The sequence below is a fragment of the Hylobates moloch genome, unplaced genomic scaffold, assembly GCF_009828535.3.
Source record: "Hylobates moloch isolate HMO894 unplaced genomic scaffold, HMol_V3 SCAFFOLD_19, whole genome shotgun sequence".
NCBI lineage: Eukaryota > Metazoa > Chordata > Mammalia > Primates > Hylobatidae > Hylobates > Hylobates moloch.
The window spans coordinates 49,764,101-49,776,398 of record NW_026652294.1 but is presented as its reverse complement, the minus strand read 5'-3'; the positions used below and the strand labels follow the sequence as shown (position 1 = coordinate 49,776,398).

The following is a 12,298-nucleotide window of genomic DNA, read 5'->3' as shown; positions in this document are numbered from 1 at the left end:
ATTGTTGAAGTAATTTATAAATTAAGCCTTCCCTTTCTTTCCTTGTGTGTTCCTGTCCAGAATGGGAGGCAGTGTACCAAGCTTAAAAAGATTAGGTTAAAGTCAAATTATGCTCATAATGAACAAATCCCCCTGAGCAGGAATAGGAAACCCTAGAATTGCTGCAAGTGAAACCTGAAGCACTTTTAGGGGCCCAGCTATGTAACTAGCTAAGCCTTGGGTGCCAGAGATATCTGTACTTAGCCATGATAGACTAAAGACACTCCTAACTCCTGCACTAGAGTATTTACAATGCCATGAGACATGTCAGATCATGAATACCTTGGTTTCTGCTTAAAACAATCTTTTCTGTAATTGTTCTTTTCAAAGCACTTTTCCCAATAATACTAAAGACTACAAGCCTGTGAGAGTTTTTTTGCCTCTCTTTCTAGGCTTAAACAATTAATGAAATGATTCTTAATCACATTCAGTGAAGGCAACTGAGTAAAATGTTTTAATTGAACAACTTTCAACTGACTGATGAAGACTTTCTCTTTTTTTTTTTTTTTTTTTTTTTGGAGACAAAAGTCTCGCTCTGTCGCCCAGGCTGGAGTGCAGGGGCGTGATCTCAGTTCACTGCAACCTCTGCCTACTGAGTTCAAGCAATTCTCCTGCCTCAGCCTCCTGAGTAGCTGGGATTACAGGTGTGTGCCAACACACCCAGCTAATTTTTGTATTTTTAATAGAGATGAGGGTTTCATCATTTGGCCAGGCTGGTTTCAAACTCCTGACCTCAGGTGATCTGCCCACCTCAGCCCCCCAAAGTGCTGGGATCACAGGCATGAGCCACCACGCCCAGCCTGATAAAGACATTAACATGAAAATATATTAATATAGAACTTGAAACAAAAATTATCCCCCTTCCCTGAAATCCCAACAGTGTCAAAATGTTCAGATTTTATAAATCACACCCTCATATACACCAAGGGTGCTGAATGAACCACACTGAAAACACACTTGCTGTAAGGTTGGAAGGAGCTCCTGGGTCGTTCTCTCCCTGGGCTTGAGCCTGAGCAGTTAATGAGGTCACAGTTGTGTGATGGAACAAACCCTTTATTGGATTCCTGATCTGATTGAAGCCCAGAAGTGGTAGGTAGCACAGCTTAAAAGTAGGTAAATATCATGATTTTGTAGGATTCTATGCTAAGTCCTTTTTTAAAAATCTATTATCTATGAGAATTGAAGGTATTTTTTTAAAGAAATGATTATTTTGAGGTATGGGGATGATTTCACAGCACCTTTCAAGTGCCTGAATTGTTGAGCCATTCTGGAGTTCCCAGCTCTGTGGTAGGTTTTCAGATTTTGAGAACTTGTAAATTGAGTTGTTTAGAAACAACTGCTTTCTGGGCTCTGAGGTGAAGACCTGGGAAAATGGATCAAATTCTAACCAAACATTCAGAGACTTTTTTTCCTCATGGTTGAATAGTATTCAATTATCCATTATTCCTAAGTCAGCAACCTAGTTTTCTTGTCAGTGAACTATCAAATACACTCTACATTTTTTTTATTATTATTATACTTTAAGTTTTAGGGTACATGTGCACAATGTGCAGGTTAGTTACATATGTATACATGCGCCATGTTGGTGTGCTGCACCCATCAATCGTCATTTAACATCAGGTATGTCTCCTAATGCTATCCCTCCCTCCTCCCCCAACCCCACAACAGGCCCCAGTGTGTGACGTTGCCCTTCCTGTGTCCATGTGTTCTCATTGTCCAATTCCCACCTATGAGTGAGAACATGCGGTGTTTGGTTTTTTGTCCTTGCAATAGTTTGCTGAGAATGATGGTTTCCAGCTTCATCCATGTCCCTACAAAGGACATGAACTCATAATTTTTTATGGCTGCATAGTATTCCATGGTGTATATGTGCCACATTTTCTTAATCCAGTCTATCATTGTTGGACATTTGGCTTGGTTCAAAGAACAACAAAGAGGGAAGCCCAGCCAACCCAGCTTCTGATCCATAAGCCCTGTTTCTCAAACTATGCCAAGTGGAAAGGCGACGGTAATTCACGAGTTCCTTCCAGGGTGTAGGGTAGCAGAACTGCATTGTATCCCACCCCCATTCCTACTGTTAACCAAGACCACCTGGGCTTTTCCTCTCTGATTCCGCCGAGATCGCACGCATGGAGGCCTCGCTGCCGCCTCCGTAGACGCCTGCCCCCAGTGCACTTGGTCGCCTCCCTCCTGCTGGCTGCCCTCGGGGGCAACAGCTCCCTCAGCCCCAAAGACATCAAGAGGATCCTGGACAGCGTAGGCATCGAGGCGGACGAGACCGGCTCAACAAGGTTATCAGTGAGCTGAATGGAAAAAGCATTGAAGACGTCATCGCCCAGGGTATTGGCAAGGTTGCCAGTGTACCTGCCGGTGGGGCTATGGCTGTCTCTGCTGCCCCAGGCTGTGCAGCTCCTGCTGCTGGTTCCACCCCCGCTGCAGCAGAGGAGAAGATGAGGAGGAGGAGGAGGAGGTGTCCAAAGAGTCAGACGATGACATGGGATTTGGTCTCTTTTATTAAATTCCTGCTCCCCTGCAAATAAAGCCTTTTTACACATCTAAAAACAAAAACAAACAAACAAACAACAGTTGGTTCCCAAGAAGTGACAGGGCAGGGATGAGTCTCCCAAAAAGAAACCCTGGGAAAGTCTACTTACTACTAGGCAGGTATCTAAGATGTAAACAAGTAGGCAAATTTTATTCTTTGTCAATTATGATTTGAAAGCTCTACTGATTTCATAATAAAATAGCATCTTTAAATAACTTTTTCCATATGTTTCCAGAATGCTCATTATCTGTGTCACATGGCACCATTTTTATTATTTAAGGTGTACAACTTGATGATTTGATATATGTATACATTGTTAAATAATCACCACAATCAATCTAATTAACATATTCATCACTTCACTGAGTTACTATTTGCGTGTGTGTGTGTGTGTGTGTGTGTAGTGAGAACACTTGGGATCTAATCTCTTAGCAAATTTCAGGTATACAGTACAGTAGTGTTATTACCTGTAGTCACCATGCTGTTCATTAGATCTTCAGAATTTATTCATCTTCAAACTTCGTATCACCAACATCTCCCCATATCTCCTTCCTCAACCACCATTCTACTCTCTGCTTCTATGAGTTTGACTATTTTAGATTATACATATTAGTTAGATCATATAGCGTTGGTCTTTCTGTGTCTGGCTTATTTCACTTAGCATTTATTTTTACATAGGATCAGAGTGACACTAATTGAAGGGGGAGCAGTGACAAGCAACTTTGCTTAGAAATCTGGGAACAATGAAGGGGCCTTTCCACATGGCATTCCAACTTTATGCATACCTCTAACTTGAGTTTGCATCTATTACCATTCCTTGAGGCCCTAGATTTTTCAAACTCCAGGCTTTGAGCTGAAAAAGTTGCAAAAGAATATAAAGAATTAATCTCTAAACTGATTTCTTAATTGTACATTCTGAATTCCAGACAGAGTCACTGGCCACATGGCAGTTTCAGAAGTTAAACCAAAACTTAAGCTGAATCCTCTAACAAAAGTACCCATCTCCCACAGTAAAAGGTAGGTAATGAATGTATTAAGGGTGATAGATGTATTATGACAAAGAATTATTAGTGTTACAGCTCCTTCAGAATTTTGTCTAGCAGGTTTTCCGGTCTTTACCAGGAAGCCCCTAAAAAAAAGAAAATTATTAAGATTATTGGCCGGGCGCACTGGCTCACACCTGTAATCTCAGCACTTTGGGAGGCTGAGGTGGGTGGATCATGAGGTCAAGAGATCGAGACCATCCTGGCCAACATGGTGAAACTCCGTCTCTACTAAAAATACAAAAATTAGCCAGGCGTAGTGGTGTGCACCTATGGTCCCAGCTACTTGAGAGGCTGAGGCAGGAGAATTGCTTGAACTTGGGGAACAGAGGTTGCAGTGAGCCGAGATCGTGCCAGTGCACTCCAGCCTGGTGTCAGAGCAAGACTCCATCTCAAAAAAAAATTATTAATATATTAAATGCTCATAAACATTATGATGAAACAATTAAAATACTCTTCAAATATTTATTATATGATAAGTTTAGTTATAAAACAAAACATCGGAATTGAAGAGAAAGATTTTTTATGAAAAGAAAAAGATATACATCTTTTTTGATAGGAAGAGCAGAATTCTCCCTCCTGTCCTCCCAAAGGAGAAGCTGTTTTTATGTTAGGATACAAAATACCCTAGGGGGCTCAAGGAGTTATCAATTATACCTTGAGATATTTTGAGTGCCAGTTTAAGGAAGAAAAAATTTAGAAGGCCATAAAGAAGACCTAAACCCATAACCAAGTCAAAGTGTAGAAAAAGGGTCTATATTTCAAATATAGCTGGTAAACGAAAGCTGGTAAATTAGCCATGACTGACCCTGGGCTAAAATTGGGAAGGGAGATTTACCTGTGACATTAACAATGGCTTTTTCTTAGTCACCTAACAACAAATTTCAATAAACAGCCACTAATGACCAAAAATGAGAACCTGATTTATATTTTATCAGCTCATAAGAAGAACATTTTTTTCTCTTTCACAATTATCCATTTACTTTCTATTCTGAGTGTATCTTTTCTAGTGTCCCTGACTATGCAAGCTATCTTTTGAGGTAGTGAGTTCCTTGTCACTGAAAGTAGTTAAGCAAAGACTAGACAATACTACATGTAAAGGGAATTCCTACATTAGATGAGAGGCTGGATTGGGTTCCTTCCAAATGTAAGATTCTTCAGTCATTTGAAACTTTGAAAAATAAAGTCTTTCTCCAATGTTTGATCCAAGATAAGGTTTGAAATTGTGCCAAGAGTGTCTTTTTAAAGACAAGTAATAAGAACTTTACGTTGCCTGGCCTGGCACGGTGGCTCACATCTGTAATCCCAGCACTTTGAGAGACTGAGGCGGGTGGATCACTTGAGCCTAGGAATTTGAGACCAACCTCTACCAAAAAAGATACAAAAATTAGCTGGGTGTGGTGGTGCACACCTGTAGTCCCACCTACTCAAGGGGCTGAGGTGGGAGGATTGCTCGAGCCCAGGAGGCAGAGGTTAGAGTGAGCTGAGATCGCACCACTGCGCTTCAACCTGGGCAACAGAGCAAGACCCTGTCTCGAAAGAAAAAAGATCTTTACACTGCCTTGAATTCTACTTTCCTCCTGCTTCTTGAGAACATAGTATTTCTCCATGTACTGCATCTTTTACATCATGCAAAAGAAATTTGTTTATATTTAGAAATACAGATGGTCCCCAACTTAACAATGGCTCAACTTACCATTTTTTGACTTTATAGTGGTACAAAAGCAATATGCATCTGGTAGAAACTCTACTTCAAATACTCATACAACCATTCGGTTTTTCACTTTCAGTACGGGAGTCAATAAATTACATGAGGCATTCAACACTTTATTACAAAATAGGCTTTGTGCTAGATGATTTTGCCCACATGTAGGCTAATGTAACTGTTCTGAGCACATTTAAGGTAGGCTCGGCTAAGCTATGTAGTTTAGGCGAATTAATGCATTTTCAATCTACAATATTTTCAACTTATGATGGGTTTATAAGGATGTAACCCCATCATGAATCAAGGAACATCTGTACAATAAATATAAAATAACCTATCTGAATAAGGACAAACCTGAGCTTCAGAAATTACAGGTTGGGCACAGTGGCACACACGTGTAATCCCAGCACTTTGGGAGGTAGTGGGGGAAGAACACTTGAGCCCAGGAGTTCAAGACCAGCCTGAGCAACATAAGGAGATCTTGTCTCTACAAAAAATAAAAAATTAGCTGGGTATGGTGGCATGCACCTATAGTTCCAATTACTCGGGAAACTGAGGTGGAAGGATCCTTGAGCCTGGGCGGTCAAGGCTGCAGTGAGCCACGATCACACCACTGCACTCCAGCCTGGACCACAGAGGGAGACTCTGTCTTGAAAGAATGAGAGAAAGAGAAGAAATTCAAGTAGATAATAAAGCGGAAGCACCAGAAGAAGAAATCAATGTTAGTAAAAACTGAGAAAATAAGACAAGTTAGATAAAATGCCACTTTCAAAAGTTAAGAACAGTTTTGAGACTATCACCTCCTTTTCTCCCAGGCCGCTCTTTGAAAATGAGTTGAATCTAATAAGTACTTTAGAGGATACTAAATTAATAAACCATAATAATTTTTTGTTTAACTACAATGTTTAGTATTTCTCCTAGTTTTCATTTTTTTTTTTTTTTTTTTTTTTGAGACAGAGTCTTGCTCTGTTGCCCAGACCGGAGTGCAGTGACATGATCTCTGCTCACTGCAAGTTCCGCCTCCTGGGTTCATGTCATTCTTCTGCCTCAGCCTCCCAAGCAGCTGGGACTACAGGCGCCTGCCACCATGCCTGGCTAATTTTTTTTTTTTTTAAATTTTTAGTAGAGGCGGGGTTTCACCATGTTAGCCAGGATGGTCTTGATCTCCTGACCTCGTGATCCATCCGCCTTGGCCTCCCAAAGTGCAGGGATTACAGGCATGAGCCACCGTGCCCGGCCTAGTTTTACTTTTTAAACTGCTTCTTATAAAGCCACAAAACTATGAGATTTCATATTTTTTAAACGTTTAGTTTTACAAGTATCAAAACTAAATGCGGGCCGGGCGCAGTGGCTCACGCTTGTAATCCCAGCACTTTGGGAGGCCGAGGCGGGCGGATCACAAGGTCAGGAGATCGAGACCACGGTGAAACCCCGTCTCTACTAAAAATACAAAAAATTAGCCGGGCGCGGTGGCAGGCGCCTGTAGTCCCAGCTACTCGGAGAGGCTGAGGCAGGAGAATGGCGTGAACCCGGGAGGCGGAGCTTGCAGTGAGCCGAGATTGCGCCACTGCACTCCAGCCTGGGCGACAGAGCGAGACTCCGTCTCAAAAAAAAAAAAAAAAAAAAACTAAATGCACTTTAAATAAATTTATAAAATTGATTATAATTAAATTTTGGAGTTAAATCACATTTACTTAAATGTAATTAAATTTTATTTATCATATTATAAGCAAACTCAGTTTTACATGATATATTTTTGTGTGTTCTTGAAGTAATAAATTACTTCAGAGCTGTACAAAGTATCTTGAAGGTATTAATATGTTCCTGCCTTTTCCAGATTTTACTTTCCTCAATAAATGAAAGGTCACCCAGGGTTTCAAATTTTCAGAAGTGTTCTCTATCTTTATTTCTCTCTCTTATACACCCATACATATGCTGGTAAAAATACAATTTGGCGATTGTAAAATAGTTGTAAAAGTTGTAAAAAAAAAAAAAAAAACTTGTAAAATAGTCATAGATGCAAAGGTTTCTCTGTAAGGGTATTCACCACAACAATATTTATACTGTTTTAAAACTTTAAACTCAAGGCTGAGAGTTGGAGCCAGCAAAAAAGAAAATTGAAACAACTTCTCTTTCTAACAACAGGAATAGTGTAAAGCATTATGGCCTTGATTTTTGGAGTCAGACAAATCTGGGTTTGAATCTCAGGTCTTTCATTTACTATCTGTATAACCTGAGACAAATTATTTAATTCCTCTGAGCTTCTGTTTCTTATTTTGTAAAATGGGGGGAAATCGTAACTGGTTTTTGGTTTTTTTTTTTTTTTTTTGAGATAGGCTCTCACTCTGTCACCCAGGCTGAAGCATAGTGGTGCAATCATGACTCACTGCAGCCGTGACCTCCCAGGCACAAGCAATTCTCCCACCTCAGCCTCCTGAGTGGCTAGGACTACAGGCCTGTGCCACCACACCTGGCTAATTTTTTTTTTTTGTAGAGACAAAAAATAGAGACAGCTACGTTGCCCAAGCTGGTCTTGAACTCCTGGGCTCAAGCAATCCTCTTGCTTTGACCTCCCAAAGGGCTAGGAGTAGAGGTATGAGCCACCATGGCTGGCCTGAAATTATAAATTTTTAAGGGAGGGGTGATGGGCAAGTTTAGGGCAGAGGTAGATCTCAGTGGCCAACATTTTCTCACTGTTCATCCTGCAGCTATTGGCTATCCTAAATAGAAGATCCCTTAGGATAGTAGACTGGATACATTGAGGTGCTACATTCATTCCAGTAAGCAGAAACTGATGAATAGGACTAATATCTGCTGGTTTCACATATGTAGTAAATCTAAATATTTTCATATCTTTCCTCAGGGATAGAGACTTACCGGGATCTCTTCAATGCCAATTACAACACAAAGAAAAGAAGCTAAGTGCTTCACAAATGGCAGGTAATGAGAGTCATCCTCAAAATTGAAGCATGAACAACAGCTCCTTAATATGTCTGGTCCTTTCTTCTCTAAGAAAGATCTGAGATTTCAAGGGTTGTCTACACCACTATCATTTGAGAGAAAGGAAAAAAACCTTACATTTTTGTGGGACAGGAGGGAAATTGCTTTTAAATGGACATCTCCCTAGAATTTAGGCAGTGCTGGTCAAATAACTGTATTCAAAAAAGAACTTGTGGGTGTGGAAAAGAACAAATGCAAAAAGAACAAAAATAACAAAAGAACAAATATAAATCAAGTAATAAAGAACACAAACACAGCTACAGTCCTAGGATTTCTCAAAGAAAAAAATATAAAATGAGCTACGCTGGCTAAAGTTTATTCATCCAAACAACAAATATTTATTTAATGCCAAAGATGTACTAGGTGTGGGAAACATAACAAAACAAGTCAGACGTGGTCCCTGCCCTGATAGGAAGTCTAATAGGGAAGACAGGCTGTTAAACCATGAACTTGCCAGGCACAGTGGCTCATGCCTGTAATCTCAGCACTTTGGGAGGCTGAGGCAGGCCGGGCCGATCACCTGAGGTCAGGAGTCTGAGACCAGCTTGGCCAATATGGTGAAACCTTGTCTCTACTAAAAATACAAAAATTAGCAGAGCGTGGTGGCAGGCACCTGTAATCCCAGCTATTTGGGAGGCTGAGGCAGGGAGAATTGCTTGAACCCGGGAAGCGGAGGTTGCAGTAAGCCGAGATCGCGCCACTGCACACCAGCCTGGGTGACAAAGCGAGACTCTGTCTCGAAAACAAAAAAGGCATGAACTTGCTGAATAAATCATTTAAATTACAATATAACACAAGTTATGATAGGAAAAGTATGGAGTGTTAAGGAGCTTAAAGGAAAGCCTCCTAATTTGGTCTTGTGAGGGAAGAAAGGGAGTCCCAGAGAAGGCTGAATGACGAATTGGAGTAAATCAGGCAAATAGTGCTGAGAGGAGTGTTCTAGGCAGAAAGAACAGAATCTACAAAGGCCAGAGAAAAGGGAAAGCATGATGCACTAGAAAAATTCAAAGAAGTCAAGTGTGGCTGTGTTTGGGTTGTGTCTGGTTTCTGGAGAGGCTGATGCTTTACCCCACTAAATTTAGAACCAATTTAGAAATTGACCCAGGAGGCCGGGCGCAGTGGCTCACGCTTGTAATCCCAGCACTTTGGGAGGCCGAGGCGGGCGGATCACGAAGTCAGGAGATCGAGACCATGGTGAAACCCCGTCTCTACTAAAAATACAAAAAATTAGCCGGGCGTGGTGGCGGCCGCCTGTAGTCCCAGCTACTCGGAGAGGCTGAGGCAGGAGAATGGCGTGAACCCGGGAGGCGGAGGTTGCAGTGAGCCGAGATCGTGCCACTGCACTCCAGCCTAGGGGACAGAGCGAGACTCCGTCTCAAAAAAAAAAAAAAAAAAAAAAGAAATTGACCCAGGAGACAGAAATGAATCATAGAATCAGTCGACCTTGACCAGCCCTGAGAGGGGCAGTCCCTCCACGGCCAGCAAGACCCCAGATAGCAAAACATCAAATATGGAAACTAGAAAATGTATTCTTTACAGTGCTTAATCCTCAGCTTTCCTACGAGAGGTTAATTTGTTCATTCTATAATCAATCAACCTTTATTGCTGGGAATTTCGGTTTGGAAAACGCAAAGGATTGTCATGATCAGATTGGCATTTTTCATTGTAAAACTGAGCTAAATGCCTTAATAATAACAGCTTATGGTTTTATAGACCTTTAAGGTTTCTAAAGTGCCTTAAGATACTTTGGTGCTCATTTTAAGGGGTCTATTTTAGTCAGATATGGTGAGACATGCAGACACAGAAATGATGGCCACAAAGGAAGTTTTTCATACTCACAGATCCCTAGAAACAGGGCATAGCAGCCAAGCATGTGGGGCCACAAGAGGAAGCACCAGGGTCAGTCAGGAAGTGGGCAGGGGCAGCATGTGGACAAGAAACTCTATTGTGGTTTCTGCAAAAAGGAATGGACAAGGCAGGGTAAGTAGGTATGGGGTTAGCTAGTTTAAACAACTTCAGTGGGCTCTGGCATGTAAGGGCTGTCCCTAGTTGTCTGGTACCTAGCCCTGGGATGACTAGGGCAGGGAAGTAGTGGCTCTGACTGTAAGAGGTGGAGAAGGCAGGTGGTTGAGGATATGGTCTATGGAATATGGTCTATGGAATTGGATGGTTTGCAGAGGAAAGACACACTCACAAGCTAGTAGTTACTATTTCTAGGAATTGACCAGCCCTGAGAGGGGCAGTCCCTCCAGGGCCAGCAGGGCCCCAGATATCAAAACATCAAATATGGAAACTAGAAAATGTGTTCGTTACAGTGCTTAATCCTCACAACTTTCCTATGAGAGGTTAATTTGTTCATTCTACAAATATTTATTGAATACTTCAAGATCCCCAGCATCTCCCATCCTTACTGTCAATTGGTCTCCTTACTTTCCTGAAGAAAACTGAAGGAATCAGAGTAGAATTTCCATAGACTCTCACCTTCATATCTACCTTCTTGCCAGCATCTGTATCCATATACTCTGCCTTCCACCAACTTTTTCTATTTGAGCAATAAAAATTAATAATATAGAATTGACTATAACCCAAAGTATAAAATAAACATCCATGAATCCACACTGATAGAAATAAATTACTAATTTTTTTCTTTTTTTTTTTCTGAGATGGAGTCTCACTCTGTCCCCCAGGCTGGAGTGCAGTGGTGCGATCTCGGCTCACTGCAAGCTCCGCCTCCCAAGTTCACTCCATTCTCTTGCCTCAGCCTCCTGAGTAGCTGGGACTACAGGCGCCCGCCACCACGCCCGGCTAATTTTTTGTATTTTTAGTAGAGACAGGGTTTCACCATGTTAGCCAGGATGGTCTCGATCTCCTGACCTCGTGATCCACCCGCCTTGGCCTCCCAAAGTGCTGGGACTACAGGCATGAGCTACCACGCCCGGCCATAAATGACTAAATTTTCAATAGGAAGAAGAGACAAATGGCAGAGGTAGCAATAGCCGGAGGGGGAAATGGGGTCACAATGTACTTTTTAAGGGAGAAATAGCAAAAGTTTATACAACAATAGGATTGATATAATAGAAAATGAAAAAATGATATTTCCCTTACCTAAGAGGAGACCCTGTCTTCAGTAAATTCTTTGAATATGAGAGAGGGGATGAGTTCCAATCCACAAGGGAGGGAAGATCATGCAGGTACAGGTGCTGGTCAGGAAGTAGACATGGAGGTGGGAGTGTGTAGGAATTCTATTTCTTTTCTTCTTTCTAATCATCCACCCAGAATTACTTTTTCTTTTTTCCATGGTACATACCACCTTCTAAAATGGCATCTAGTTTACCTATTTATTACATTTATATGAAGTCACAGATCTTTGTCTATTTAGTGCACTAATATATCCAAAGCACTTGGAGCAATACCTGGTCCATGGAAAGTATGCAATCAATATTTGTTGACTGCCTACTAACATGCAAGAGATAGTGGGAAAAACAGAAACAAGTCAGAGATAGTTCGGTTCCAGCCTTAGAGAAGCCTACCTTTTATCAAGGAAAAAGATGTTACCTTTTTACATTACACACTTACAGAGCAGGTATCATTATCTCTGTAGGAGATTAATCACTCTTTTTTTTTTTGTGTGTGTGTGATTAAAGAATTTTTTTTTATTAATTTTTTTGCACACAAAAACAATAAACATTTTCTAATAATACATACAAACAAAAAGATGCGTATCAAACATATTAGGAAGGTTGCACATGGGAAGTCGGGGAATAGAAATGGGGGGTAGGAGTTAAAATAAATGAGAGAGGGACTTTATATGGATCAGTGATAATAACTCAATCCTCTATTTGACAAAGAAGAGGGAGAAGGAAGAGGAAGAAAAAGAAAGTGGGATAAAGGATCAGAAAGGGAGGAAAATAGAAAAAATTAGAGTATGACTCCAGGGTAGAACTGTTTTGTTGTTACTGAGTTGGT

General features: G+C 41.1%; 1 protein-coding gene, 1 non-coding gene and 1 pseudogene across 7 annotated transcripts in view; all 3 read left to right on the top strand.

The window, feature by feature from the left end:
• Window positions 1–12,298, top strand: part of EFCAB3 (EF-hand calcium binding domain 3) — a 48,555-nt gene that overhangs the window by 10,186 nt on the left and 26,071 nt on the right. For 2 of the 6 annotated variants that reach the window (XM_032139098.2, XM_032139096.2), the window contains exons 5-6: window positions 3,511–3,601; window positions 8,196–8,272. In XM_032139098.2, the coding sequence (XP_031994989.1) occupies window positions 3,511–3,601; window positions 8,196–8,272 (168 nt within the window). Of the gene's footprint in view, window positions 1–715; window positions 1,660–2,159; window positions 2,331–3,510; window positions 3,602–8,195; window positions 8,273–12,298 lie in introns of those variants that run through there. The other 4 variants (XM_032139100.2, XM_058431710.1, XM_058431709.1 and 1 more) reach the window with 4 other exon arrangements.
• Window positions 975–2,736, top strand: LOC116459096 (large ribosomal subunit protein P2-like; annotated as a pseudogene).
• LOC116459593 (U7 small nuclear RNA) lies at window positions 3,653–3,715 on the top strand. The gene has a single exon (XR_004245630.1). It is a non-coding gene; the product is annotated as a U7 small nuclear RNA (small nuclear RNA).